The following is a 14,887-nucleotide window of genomic DNA, read 5'->3' as shown; positions in this document are numbered from 1 at the left end:
TGGAAAAGCAGCTAATATAAAGGAAAAATATATGTAGCTGTTGATGTTTGTATTGCCATTTTATTTTCTATTCATGATTTGTTGTTCCTGTAATTTTTATAGCTCTCCTCCTATACCAGCTGTCTATAAAGTCTACCTCAGAATAAATATTGACCATTAATACTGCTTCTTTTGGAACTATTTAAATGTTATGGAGGGAGAAAAAATTACTTCAAAAATTTCACCCTTCTCTCATTTGCCTATTACCACATTTTAAATGGTGACTTCAGTTTCATTAAGGGCCCCAGACTGTTCCCCCAGCTATTTTTCATATATTCTCCCATCTCAGTAACAAAAAGGCTTTTCCGTAGTCTTCCTGAAAGCACCTGAATAATCACATGGGATTAAATATTATTTACTTCTTTATTAGCTGGCCTTACGTAAGGTGTTTCTTGCTCCTTTTAGAAATGGGGAAATTGGGCAAACAATAAAAGCATGTATTTACCTCAATGATGAAAAAACATGAGGTTCAGTGAAGTCATTTACTGAAGATCACGTAGAGAGTAAGTGATTGTGTAACTAGTAAGACACCATATATGTGTTGTTTTATCCTCATACCACCATTATAAGGAAGATGTAATTATTTTCTGCCTTTATATGTAAAAGAAATTTAGTCTTAAGGAGTTTAATTAACTTGCCCAAAGACATGTGGTTAATAAGAAGTGATGGATACAAACTCAGGCTCTCTGGACTGGAGCCTCATAATGATTACATTTTATTACCTTATAATATGGCAAAGAAGTAATTATCTGTCAAGAACATGTAATTTTTTTGGCCTCCTTCTTTTTATATCAAATCTAGAAATTTTGACCAGTAGTTTTTTAACTCTTACATTATAAATATCATTTCCTCTCTTTAGTCTTACATCATGAACTTCAATGCATTTCACAAGTATAGGGACAGAAGCATTCTCCTGATATGTAATAGTTTTGTGTGTTGCTGAGATGTTATTGTTTAGTGTTGAAATTATGTGTACCTGATTCTAGATTACGATGATGATAAATGTATCTGTTTCAGGTGGTCATCCCCCACACAGTTCAGCTGTATTCTCTTGGTATGATGTATCCAAGTGACTATCTCAGCAAATAAATCCTAGAATGATATTTATGGTTTCTTGAAAGAGCAATTTGGTAGATAGTTGAGTTGAAGAATATGTATTTTAGTATGTTGAACACAACTAAAAGTAAATTGTCATGTTGTTGGTTGTCCATTTCCTGAGGCCTTTACAGCCTTTGTCCTAGGAAATTATTACTTACTATAAATAAAATAAGTTGAATTGCTGCAAAGGAAGAGAGCCAGTACACTTATACAGCTTTTTAACTAGGACTTGTTAATTTTAGAGTGCCTATATTAATTTTAAATTTGTTTGGCTTTATATGTAAAATGAAAATTGAAAAAAGTTTTACATCTAGTATTTCCCTGGCGAGGAACATTATAATGTCTGTCATTTCAACTAAATTCATGGCCTTGTAAAAATAACTTAGGTATATATGTAACATTTAGTTAGGTAACTTCTCCTGTGTGGTACTGTTTATGCTTCAAATGCCGTGGAATTGTCAGTAGCTGTAATCAGACATAATCCCAAAGGGCCTTTTTCCTTCAGTAAAGAACAGCACTTCTTTTCTCTAAGGTTCATTTTTTCAGCTTCTGAACTTTGAGGAGGGAATCATAAAGTAGAAAATGAAGGAACCACAGAACCAGGTTAGCTCAGTGATTTCCCAGCTCTAATCCATGGAGGCCTACAGATTGTGCAGGGATTCCTCCCTGCTAGTGTAGGAGAGTTGAAAAGATGGATGAGCAGGATTATCATCTCCATTCACTTTATATGGTGCTTCCAAGAAATACTTGAAGAATTTGAAAACTGCTGATCTTGACTTAGCGCTATAAAAAAAAATGAAGCCAATTAAGTGCCTGATTTAAAGGATACATAAGTAGGAACTAGGGATGGACAGAGCTAAGAGTAGAGTTTACATTATCTGAGACTTAGTCTGAAGCTGTGTCTACTGTGGTAGAGCAGAAGGGCTTTTTATCAGCTTAAAGTTTTTTCATTGGTGACATTTTAATTTTATTATCTATGTAAGGAATAATTATATATCCTAATGGTTTAAATATATTTGTGTCAGTAGACTTGCTCTTTGGTTCTATTTGTAGCTTAAGCACTGTTTTCAAAGCTGAAGCAATTTACTTAGAAAATACAGGGATATCTTCCTATTGTTTCATGGATCAGAGTTTTCAAAGTAAAAACAGGCAATTTAAATGAAGAGATAAATCTGTGGTTAAGTGACAGTAGTATTGTCTTTAAGTTCTTTTAGCTCTTTTTCTGTGTTGGTTTTGTGATGATTGCAACTTATACTTTGTTATGATTGAGTATTCGTAATTAAATATTTATGAAAAATTTGGATATCTTCAAATAGATTTTGATTTTCAAAGTAGACTTTTTTTAAAGTTATATTGAGCAAGGAAATTTGTCTTTCATTTTAAAGTGTATTTTACCATTTTTTTGGAATGTGTATGTGTATCTTGTTGGTAACTTGGAAATTGTCTTCTCTATGTTAAGTAAGGGGAAAATTAGTGTGTAGTACATGTCTTAGGATTTATAGTTTTAGTTGGAGCCTAGGCAGAATGTGAATGATGCTTGTGGTTCCTAGTGTCGGTTCTTTTGAGGTTCCTGAATGTTAAGCTGTTTGCTGTTTCTTTCATCATTTTAAAAGGGCATTATTCCCAGATATTCAAGCTTTGATTTGCACTAGAATAAAGTATTTATTTCCTTAAAGATCTAACAGAGGCTTTGGATGAAGATACAGACCCCACAAAATCTGCACTGTCTGCAGTTGCATCTTTGGCAGCTGCATGGCCGCAGTTGCATCAGGGTATGTGTGGGTTTTTTTTTTTTTTTGATTGCCTTTTTACTTTTATAAAGGTATATTTTACATTACTGAGGATTTATTGTTTACATTCTAAATGACTGTTTCATTTTTAACGACTATAGGCTGCAGTTTGAAAAGCTTGGATCTCGATAGCTGCACTCTTTCTGAAATCCTCAGACTACACATCTTAGCTTCAGGTGCTGATGTAACATCAGCAAATGCGAAGTACAGGTATCAGAAACGAGGAGGGTTTGATGCTACAGATGATGCCTGCATGGAGCTTCGTTTGAGCAACCCCAGCCTAGTGAAGAAACTGTCAAGCACTTCAGTGTATGATTTGACACCAGGTAAACTTTGCAAGTTAGAATTTGTATAACCTTCCTACTTATGCCCAGAATACTCGGTAGCTGATGAGAAAATTTTAGATGACACTCAGTTTTAAAAGAGAAAGAAAGAAAGCAGTCTTTCTTTAAAAAAAAAATGTCAGAATACAAATGGTGACCTAAATTAACTATAGTTGTTATTCATATTAACTTTAATTATGTATGATTTTCTTGTCTTTTTTTCCTTTGGATTTTCTATTACTTTAAAAATGTGTGGTTAGTTTACTACATCTAGTAAGTCTAGAAGGATTGTGAGAATTAGCTAGCTTTAATTTTTATTTATTAATATATCAGAAATGTAAGCTGTAGCTGCAGAATTCTAACTTTCAGTTGACTAAATGTTTGAGCAGTGAGGCACAATATTTAAAATAAAGAGTTATTTTTTACTTCCTTTTATAGATAAAAGTAAAAATTGTAATGTACAAGTATATAGTATTGAATTTATTATGCTTATTTAAGGAAACATATAATAACAGTACTTAATTTCTAAGAGTCATGTAGTTTAAAAAATTTTTATTGTGGTATAGTTGATCTAACATTCATATAATTTTTAAAAGTTATGGTAGTGTTTTTGTACAGTCTTTTCTGAGTAGCAGTTTGCCTATTGCCATTTGTGCATGTGTGTGTGTGTGTGTGCATGTATGCGTGCTCAGTCACTTAGTCATGTCTCTTTGCAACCATGTAGACTGTAGCCTGCCAAGCTCCCTCTGTCCAAGGGATTCTCCAGGCAAGAATACTAGAGTGGGTTGCCATTTCTTACAAGGGATCATCCCGTACCAAGGATCGAATCCATGTTTTGTGTCTCATGTGCTTATAACTTAGTTTTGAATTGAACTTCATACATAAGCTACATAACCCTAAAATTAAAACTTAAAAATTAACTCTTTGCAATTAGAAAGTTTGTCATGTCTGTTTAACTAGTAGTTATTAGTATTTGAAATGCATTCAAAGTTGTTTTTTTCCATAAATGCCACTAGCCTAGTTGACTTTAAGAGACTCTTCCCTAGTCTTTATTAAATATTTTCACATTGAGCCACAAATTAAATTTTTTATTGTTATTGATAATCTAGAAGTTTTTTACCAATTTTTGGCAGGAGAAAAGATGAAGATACTTCATGCTCTCTGTGGGAAACTACTGACCCTAGTTTCTACTAGAGATTTCATTGAAGATTATGTTGACATATTAAGACAAGCAAAACAGGAGTTCCGGGAGTTAAAAGCAGAACAACATCGAAAAGAGAGGGAAGAAGCAGCTGCTAGGTGAGAGATAATTATAGTCCATTGTGCTAATGAAAGCTGTTTATTTCTTTTCTTTTTAATTTTTAAATTTTATTTATTTATTTATTTATTTGAAAGCTGTTTATTTCTTTGCCTCTAAAAACATGTTGGGGACTTTCTTGGCAGTCCAGTGGTTAAGACTCCACACTCCCAATGCAAGGGACATGGGTTCAATCCCTGATCAGGGAACTAAAATCCCATACATGCTGTACAGCACAGCAAAAAATAATAATAATAATAATAAAATTTATTAAAAAAATAAAACCATGTTGGGCTGTAATGTGGCACTGGCTTACCACTGAAAGGTTATGAATAGATTACTTTATAGTTTTGTGATAACATTTGGAGCATTTTCTGTAATTGAATGGTTAAAGATAAAAAGTAAGAAGTATCATATTGACTGTAATATTTTATTTTAACTTTCAGAATTCGTAAAAGGAAAGAAGAAAAACTTAAGGAGCAAGAACAAAAAATGAAGGAGAAACAAGAAAAACTAAAGGAAGATGAGCAAAGAAATTCAATTGCAGATATATCTGTTGGGTATGGTTTGAATTACACTGCTTATCTCTACATAAAGAATAAAAATCAGCACCTTAAACTCTCAACTGCTTTCCAAAGTTTTAGAAAACTAATTTTCTGTAGTTTTGTAATAGTGTCAGCAAGCCTATGAAGTTTACATACAGAGAGTCCTCAGATATACATGTGTTAGTTTTTTTTTTTTTAAAGCACTTTCAGGGAATCTAAAACTCATTCCAGCATTACTAATAGTACCTCTCCCTTCCACCACCATCATCACAGTTGTACTCTGTGTTTCACAGAGTTCCTTCAAGCTTTTTGAGGAGGAAATTGGAGCTTTTGACAGAAGGTGGAGGGAGAAGATGTCAGCACCTTAAATAATTCAGTGACTGCCTAAAGTATTTTATTACATATTGACATATTAGGGGTGAAGATTGGCTGTGAAGACAAGTGGGAATTTTTCCTATATTGTAGATGGCAAATCATATTCAAAATTAGCAGAAATAATCACTCTAAAATAAAATCTGCAAAAGAAATTCTAAAAACCTCAGTATTCCAAATTTAGTGTATTGACTTTTGATTATACTTACATGTAAAAATACCTGTTACATTTCAAGATCATAGGTCACAAACTTGGAACAGTTGTATTTTATATGACCATCAGTAATACTCTAAGGAGTTTATTTGGATACCTTAAAAAAGTTAATAATAGATATGACACCTAAACTACAAGCAACTAAACAAAAAATAGACTTCACCAAAATTGGTGCTTTGTGCTTCAAAGAACACTGTTGAGAAAGTTAAAAAAACAACCCAGAGAATAGAAAAAATTTTTTATAAATCGTATATCTGATGATGGTCTGACATCCAGAATGTATAAAAGAACTCATACAACTCAATAGTAAAAAGACAACTCAGTTTTTAAAACGGGCAAAGGATTTTAACAGGCATTTCTTCAAAGAAGATCTATATGAAGCACATAAAAAGATGCTCAACATCGTTAGTCATTAGGGAAATACGATGAGAGATACTTCACATTTACTAAGAAGGCGGTATTTCATTTGAGGGATGGTAACATATGTTGGTGAGAATAAAGAAATTAGAACTCTCGTACATTGCTCACAGGGATGTGTAAAACAGTGTGGCTGCTTTGGATAAGTTTAGACAGTTCATCAAACAGTCTAAACCATATGTTACCATGTAGCTAGCAATTCCACTCCTAGGTATGTACCCAAGAAAATTAAGAGCATACATTCACCCAAAAATGTATACATGAAAGTTCATAGCAGCATTATTCTTAATAGCCAAAAAACAGTCCAACCCAAATGTCCCACCAGTCCATCAGTTGATGGATAAACAAAATGATATACTGCTTCTGTGGTATATCCTTATAGCAGAATGTTATTCAGAAATAAGGAGTGGAATTCTGATACATGCTATAACATGGATGAATTTTGAAAACATGCTAGGTGAAAGGAGCTAATCACAGAAGACCATATGAGTATTCCATTTATAGGAAAAGTCCAGAATAGGCAAGTCCAGAGCAGAAAGTACAATCAGTGGTTATCAGAGGCAGTAGGGAAAAGGAATTGAAAATGGCTATCCAGTTTTTCTTCTGAAATGATGAATTAGATAGAGGCAGTAATTGTACAACCTTGTTAATATTACTAAAAACCACTGAGTTGTACACTTTAAAATGGTGACTTTTATGGTATGTGAACTATGTCTCAAATTTTTTTTTAAACTTTACAAACATTTTTCCAATTATGTCAGTTATACATAAAATAGTGAATTCATTTAAGGTATATAAAATAATGATTTGATAAATGTATATATTGTTAAATGATTACTATAATGTAGTTAATATTCATTGCCTTGTAGAGTTGCAATTATTTTTTCCTTGTGATATCTTCAGTTTTTAAAAAAAATAAATCAGACATGTAATAGATCCCACCACTTCATATGTTTGTACTCATCTAACCTCACTCATTTACATTATCCCTCTGGCTCCTGAATACATTGAGTTTGTAAAACTCTTTGAATGTAGAACATAAATGGTGGAATTCAAATTCCATGCAACTTTAGTTTTGATTTGGACAATACAGTGATAAAACATCCATATTGTTCCTACTTACTGTATCTGAATTTATCTACTTCTCCCCGATACTGTTTGTCTACTTATCTCCTTTTATACTCTGAGCCACCATTACCTCCCAGCCAGCTACCTGGACTAATTACAGTGGCCTCTTCACTGACCTCCCCTCATCTGCTTTCTATCTCAGATGATTTTCCACATAGCAACAAGAGTACCTTCTAATCATGTCATTTCCCTTTTCTAAACTCTTCCACTTTTTCCCTGTAGCTTCTCCCCACCTACCCCCATTGCTCTTTGAATAATGCCCTACAAGGCCCAGTATGATCTTGCCCTGATTTTTCTCATTCGTATCTTAAATTGCGTCTTTTTTGTTTACCTTCTTGTCTAAATTAGAAGCTTCTTCCTTTTCCCTTGAGCTCAGTGAATTTGCATGTTCTTCCTTCTTCTAGAAACAAAGATTTCTTCTTACCTGCCACCTCACCCCTCCCAGCCTCCTTAGTCTTGCAGTTTAAATGTCACTTCTTTAAGCGAGCATTACTTGATCCCTGAGACTAGGGATCAAGTTCTCCTCAAAATGCTTTCATAGCATTTTGAATTACTTTTTTATAGTATTTATTACATATTTTAATTTTACAATGATTTATATAATTATCTGTAAGACTATAAACTGTATTATCTTGTTTACTACTTCCTAAAGGATAAACCCTGGCCCTGCATACGCAGGCAATAAATAGTTTGTGAATGGAATTATAAATATTTTTTTCTTCTTAAGGGAGGAAGAAAGGGAAGATTTTGATACTAGCACTGAGAGCAAAGAAATAGAGCAAAAGGAACAAGATCAAGATACAGTTACTGAAGATGAAGATGACCTGGGACCACATAAAAGAGGCAGAAGGGGTAATACAGAATTTCTTAAGGGCATGCTTGCTTGTTTTTAATTGATAAGGCATTTTATTAATTCACTATTCTGAAATATATATTAGGTTACTTCCATTTGTGATTCCAAGGTGTGTTGTTGATTTTTTGTATTTGCTATTTTATGTTGACCAAGTAGAAATTTTTATTCTATAGTATACCAGTTCAGCATTGAATGCCTCTTAGATGCTAGAGATGCAAAGATCAGTAATGCTTTAACTGGTGTCATACTGCTGAGAATGGAAATCTCTGCTGCCTTGAAGTAATCTCATAAGTTGCTGGATCAAAAGAAATACATTTTTTGAAAGCTTGTGATACAAGTTACTTCTGAGGATCTCTAACCATTTTAATTTGATAACTATTAAGATACTTAAGTTTATTCTGTGCCTCTAATTTGGACAGTATCTCTTTTTTTACATTATTTTTTAAATGATTATTGTAAGTGGACAGAAAATCTCTTAAACAATATCATGGAGGCTGTATTCTCTGACTACAATGCAATTGATTTGGAAATCCAAAACAAATCTTACACTATTAGAATTTAGAACATATTTCTAAGTAATTAGAGTTTCAAAGGAGAAGCCCTAATAGAAATTTTAAAATATTTAAAGCTAATTAATACTGCATGTTGATGGATATAGTCCATACAAGTCCATACTTGTTGGATACAGTCCCTCTACTTAAAGGAAAATTTATAGCTTTAATACATATTAGGAAAGTAGAAAGGCAAATTGCTCTAGGCATTCATTTAAGAAGTTAGAAGTAAAAACTAGAATAATCTCTCTCAATATAAGGAGACAATAGATATAAGTAGAAATTAATAGAAAATAAAACTGTAATAGAGAAAAACAACAAAGCCAAAAGTTGGTTCTTTGAAAAAGACACAAACTAGACAAACCTTTGTTGAATTGACTTTTAGGGAGTGAGGGGTCACAATAAACAAAATTAGGACTAAAAATTGAAGCAGCATAACTAGAGATAGGGTAGAAATTTAAAGATAAGGGGACAACATAACAATTTAATAGCAGTAAATTTGAAAATAGAGGGCAAAAAGCAAAATCCTAGAAAAACTGCAAATTGTAGAAATGAATTCATACAAAGATTAAAAATGTGAGTGGTCCTAAACTGTTAAAGATCTTGAATTAGTATTAAAAACCTTACTATAAAGAAAACATCATTCCTAAGTGACTTTATGGTGAATTCTGCCAAATTTCAAAGAAGCAGATAATTCTAATCTTACACAAACCCTTTCAGTCAAAAGAAAGAGAAGAAATATCCCCCAACCGTTTAAACAATTTGGCAGTGACTGAAACAGGAGAGAAGTCTAATGCTTCGACATAGCGTAAAAGGCCAGCCGAGTCTAGGCTCCTTCTGTCTTGTTGGTACTGTCATCCTTGAGGTTTGCTGCCATCCTCATGTTCCAAAATGATTTATCACCCTGTCTCCGTTCTGTCTATGGAAAGGGGAAAAAGAGGCATAACCCTGAGGTTACAGACACTGCTTCTGCTTCCATCTCTTTGACCAATAATTTCTCATGTAGCCATATTTACTGGGCAAAGAGGGTCTGGGAAATGTCCTTCTCTTGGATTGCTGCTGCTGCTAAGTCGCTTCAGTCGTGTCCAACTCTGTGCGACCCCATAGACAGCTGCCCAGTAGGCTTCCCCATCCCTGGGATTCTCCAGGCAAGAATACTGGAGTGGGTTGCCATTTCCTTCTCCAATGCATGAAAGTGAAAAGTGAAAGTGAAGTCGCTCAGTCGTATCCAACTCTTAACGACCCCATGAACTGCAGCCTACCAGGCTCCTCCGCCATGGGATTTTCCAGGCAAGAGTACTGGAATGGGGTCCCATTGCCTTCTCTGTTGGATTGCTGTGTGCATGCTAATAATTAAGGCTTCTGTTACCTTAAAGCAGTGGTTGTTAAAGTACAGCCCATTGGCCAAATCCACCCTGCCCCGTTTTAATATCACGCATGAGCCTGTGAAAGGGTTTTTACATTTTTAAATAGTTGGGAAAAAAATTAAAAAGAGTGATACTTTGTGACATGTGAAAATCACATGAAATTCAGACTCAGTGACCATAAATAAAGTTTTGTTGAGTATAGCCATGCTCATTCATTTGCATATTGTCTGTGACTGCTTTCGTCCTACGGTGGCAGAGTTGGGTAGCTGTGATGGAAACCACATGACCCACACAGCCTAAAATATTGACAACCTAGCCCTTCATAGAAGTGGTTTGCTAACTTCTGCCTTAGAAGAAGGACTGAATGTATCTTGCAGAATAACTGACAGACTCTGGCACACTCTCTAGTATGGAGACAGAAGGTTTTATCACAGTCCTGGAGACTGGAGGTATAAGATCAGGGTGCCAGCAGGGTTAATTTCTGGTGAGGCCTTTCTCAGCTGGTAATAGCACCTTCTCACTGCATCTTCATATGACCTTTCCTCACCCACAAGTGGAGACAGAGAGTGCCCTGGTCTCCCTTTCTCTTGCTTAAAGATATCAGTCTGACCTTAATTACCTCCTTAAAGGCCCTGTCTTCAAATTCAGTCACATTGGGGTTTAGGACTTCATTGTACAAATTGGGGGTATGTGGGAGTGGCACATAGTTTACTCCATAATATATAGTAACTTGGGGTAGCTTGGCATGTTTTTCTAGTGAAAAATTAAAATATGATGGTTTCAATGACAGGAAAAAAGGGACAAAATGGATTTAAAGAATTTACGAGGCAAGAAGAGGTCAACTGTGTAACAAGAGAGCCTCTTACTGCTGAGGAGGAAGAAGCTTTAAAACAGGAACACCAACGAAAAGAGAAAGAGCTCTTAGAAAAAATCCAAAGTGCCATAGCATGTACCAATATCTTTCCCTTGGGCCGTGACCGCATGTACAGGCGGTATTGGATTTTCCCTTCTATTCCTGGATTGTTTATTGAAGAGGATTATTCTGGTCTCACTGAAGACATGCTGTTGCCTAGACCTTCATCATTTCAGAATAATGTACAGTCTCAAGCACCTCAGGTATCCACTAAAACTGGAGATTCTTTGACGTCTGAATCTACCTCCGGCATTGACCACAGTCTGTGTGATGATACTGTGCAGCTGCCAAAACCGGTGCATAAGCCGAATCGGTGGTGCTTTTACAGTTCCTGTGAACAGCTGGATCAGCTGATTGAAGCCCTTAACTCTAGAGGACATAGAGAAAGTGCCTTAAAAGAAACTTTGTTGCAAGAGAAAAGCAGAATATGTGCACAGCTAGCCCGATTTTCTGAAGAGAAATTTCATTTTTCAGGTAAATTTTCAGTGAAACCTATTTCCTTTATTTTTCTTTTCCTGTAATCTCTGGCTTAGGAGTAAACGTTTTTCAAACTTATCAAAAGCTGTATTTAAAACACTTTCTCTTTCCTCTGGACAATGCTCTCAGTTCTTGAGTTAGAGAAATTTGCTGGTTAGAGAAATAAGGTTTTCTAGATGCTCCTGGGTTCCACTTGGATTATGAGAAACACATCTTAACAATATGAGAAGTTACATACTCTTTCTGAGCTCGTTGTTTGATCAGTAGATTGAATACTTGAGGCACTAGGGTTACCATCGAGTTTTGAGATCTAATAGTGGGTGAGGTCACTCACTGAAGGTATTAGCTGAGGGTCCAGGGACAGGTTCTGTTCAGGATCACACCTTAGCAGATGGGCTGCAAGGACAGTTCAGGTAGCAGTATTTCCTATTTGCTGGCTGGTCTGTTGACAAATAAGAGAAGTAAGGCATTTTTAGGTGTAAATGGGGTTTTCTAGGTAGAATGAACTTAAGTTTAGGGTTAATTACCATGACTACTTTAGTTCTCTAAAAATTGTTGATCACAATTCTTTAACAGCTTTTTTGAGATTTAATTCATTTATCATACAGTTCACCCTGAAGTGTACAATTCAGTAGTTTTTTACATATTCTTAGATATCTTACACAGTCAATTTTAGAACATTTTCATTATCCCCAAAACTGGTATTGTGTAATATATGGTCTTTTGTTACAGGCTTCTTCTACTTAGCATAATGTTTCCAAGGTTCATTCAAGTTGTACTATATATCAGTACTTCATTCTCTTTATGTTCATTGTATACTACATTTTAGTACATTTTACTTATCCATATGTTAATTGATGGACATTTCCACTGTTTCTGCCTTTTGGCTGTTATGCTGCTTTGAGCATTTGTGTATAAATTTTTGCTGACATATGTTTTCGTTTCTCTTGGGTATATACCTAAGAGTGAAATTACTGGATCATATGGCTTCCTCAGTGGCTCAAGTTGCAAAGAATCTGCCTGCAATGCAGGAGACTCAGATTTGATCCCTGGGTCAGGAAGATCCCCTGGAGGAGGGCATGGCAACCCACTCCAGTATTCTTGCCTGGAAAATCCCATGAGGAGCCTGGTGGGCTACAGTCCATGGGGTTGCAAAGAGTTGGATACAACTGCAGCAGCTTGGCATGCACACATTATCACTACACACTATGGTAATTCTGTTTAGTCATTTGAGGAACTGTCATCAGACTGTTTCCTGAAGTGGCTCACTATTTCATATTGAAGGTTAAATTTCTCCACACCCCTCTCAATGCTTGTTATCAGACTTTTTTATTCTAGCTATTGTAGAGGTGTGAAGTGGTATCTCATTGTGGTTTTGATGCGCATTTCCCAAATGACTAATGATGTTGAGCATCTTTTCATGATTTTATTGGCCAAAGAAAAATGTGTTCAAGGAAATTCCCTGGTGGTCCAATGGTTAGGACTCAGCACTTTCACAGCCATGGGCCTGCGTTCAATCCCTGGTCATCAAACTAAGATCCTGCAAGCTTCATGGCACAGCAAAAAAAAAAAAAAGAGCGAGAAAGGAAGAAAAGTGTGTTCAGATCCTTTGCTCATTTTTTAATTGTATTATTTGTCTTTTTATTGAGCTGTAAGAGTTCTTTATATATTCTGTTGGATAGATACAAGTCCCTTATAAGATAAATGATGTGCAAACATTTGCTTCTTTTTTTCCCCATACTTGAGGACTTACTAAGAGTTTTTATATCCACTGTCTCACAATCATACAGTCAAATGGATAATTATATTTTTTAACAAGAAAATCATAATAGAGATGTTTGCTAACTATTTCAGACAAACCTCAAACTGATAGCAAACCTACATATTGTCGGGGAAGATCTTCCAGTGTGTATGATCCATCCCAGATGTCTGCAGAAAGACAGCTTGAGTTGAGGCTGAGAGATTTTCTTTTGGATATTGAAGACAGAATCTACCAAGGAACATTAGGCGCAATCAAGGTTTGTACCTGTTCCCATTTTTAACTTGCCTAATTACCAGAATTTTGGTAACTTATTTGATATTTTATGTTTGTTAACTTATTTGATATAGTCAAGGCATGTATGTTCTGAATAAATAGCAGGAGTGATGCATTTTTTATAATTAATTTTATTTCCCTGTATCAAATTATATATAGATAGATAGAAGTCTTGCTTAAAACCTTTTTTAATATTAGCTTTTGGTATTTAAAAAAGATCTGTTTTACGGTATTTTCATCCAAGATGTTGAAATGTATAAGGATATTTTCTTCTTCCTTGACTAGCTCCTGCCTGCTCTGCTGAGTCTGGTTTGTTTATTGGTTTCTTTGTTACCTTTTTAAAATCTGTAAGTAATTCATGCTTGATATGTGTGTTCTATTCATTCCTTTGCTATCATCTGTCACTTTTTACTACTGTCAGGTGACCAACCTTAGAGTCATTTATAATTTCACTATATAGAGAGTAAGGTATTAAAGCTTCCATCTATGAATATGAACTCCATTTTGGCCACTTAGTAACCTTATTTTTAGATCTCTTTTTGATTCACAATCTGTTCTAGAATATTCATGAATTTTTCATATGTACATTGAACTTCATACTTCTTAGGAAAAGTACATGTCATTTTTCAGCGTTAGTAAATTTGAGTTTTGTTACAGGTTACAGACCGACACGTCTGGAGGTCAGCATTAGAAAGTGGACGGTATGAGCTGTTAAATGAGGAAAACAAGGAAAACGGGATAATTAAAACTGTGAATGAAGAGGTAGAGGAGATGGAAATTGATGAGCAAGCAAAGGTCATAGTAAAAGACAGGTACAAAAAAGGATTTTTCTAAAGTAACTGTCACTTTTTCTTGCCATTTTATGTTTGTTTTTAAGAAAATGTTTTTCTTCAAAAAATTGTCTTAAAACCTTATTGTGAGGACATTAATATTTATAACCACTGAAATGACGATTTTGGTAAACCGCAAGTTCTCTGTTACCTCTCTTAGTACTAAAGCAGCCGAAAGACAACTTGTTAGGGTGATGATAGTTATTCAAGTTTTTAAAAAGTCTTTGAACTTAAAGTTTTATTAATTTCAGAAAGTAGCTTTACATTATCCATTTTCCTTTTCTGTAAGAAAACTTGGTAAACTGTAACAGACTAAAATATTATTTGAGCTATTAATCAGAAGTGATTTCTCTATAGACAGATACTTTTACTTTTTCAGATAGCATTTGCCCTTAGGATAAGTTTATTGTGTAGAAGGAAATGGTGGAGGGACCTTAAGCTAGCAATTACAGAGCAGTGTCAGAGTTCTGGTAGAAGTAAATACCCAGTGGAAATGTAATATTGATACATAGGAGAATATGGAAGACAGCAAAGGAAATGCTAGAGGAAGTGACTGTGAAACTGAGACCTAAAGGTAGAAAGGATATAAAACTGGGAGGGAAGACATTATACAGGTTTTGAGTAAATGGGCTTGCATT

At 34.8% G+C, this 14,887-nt stretch overlaps 1 protein-coding gene across 2 annotated transcripts in view; it reads left to right on the top strand.

Annotated features, from left to right (window-relative positions):
• BAZ1A (bromodomain adjacent to zinc finger domain 1A) overlaps positions 1 to 14,887 on the top strand; it is an 89,316-nt gene that overhangs the window by 52,944 nt on the left and 21,485 nt on the right. Inside the window, exons 13-20 of one of the 2 annotated variants that reach the window (XM_069558705.1) lie at positions 2,814 to 2,909; positions 3,029 to 3,253; positions 4,384 to 4,549; positions 4,994 to 5,107; positions 7,951 to 8,075; positions 10,785 to 11,381; positions 13,239 to 13,402; positions 14,077 to 14,231. In XM_069558705.1, the coding sequence (XP_069414806.1) occupies positions 2,814 to 2,909; positions 3,029 to 3,253; positions 4,384 to 4,549; positions 4,994 to 5,107; positions 7,951 to 8,075; positions 10,785 to 11,381; positions 13,239 to 13,402; positions 14,077 to 14,231 (1,642 nt within the window). The remainder of the gene's footprint in view (positions 1 to 2,813; positions 2,910 to 3,028; positions 3,254 to 4,383; positions 4,550 to 4,993; positions 5,108 to 7,950; positions 8,076 to 10,784; positions 11,382 to 13,238; positions 13,403 to 14,076; positions 14,232 to 14,887) is intronic. The other variant, XM_069558706.1, reaches the window with a different exon arrangement.

Source organism: Ovis canadensis, chromosome 18 (genome assembly GCF_042477335.2).
Source record: "Ovis canadensis isolate MfBH-ARS-UI-01 breed Bighorn chromosome 18, ARS-UI_OviCan_v2, whole genome shotgun sequence".
NCBI classification, from domain to species: domain Eukaryota; kingdom Metazoa; phylum Chordata; class Mammalia; order Artiodactyla; family Bovidae; genus Ovis; species Ovis canadensis.
Note: the sequence above shows the minus strand (reverse complement) of the source record. Positions and strands in the feature narration are given on the sequence as shown.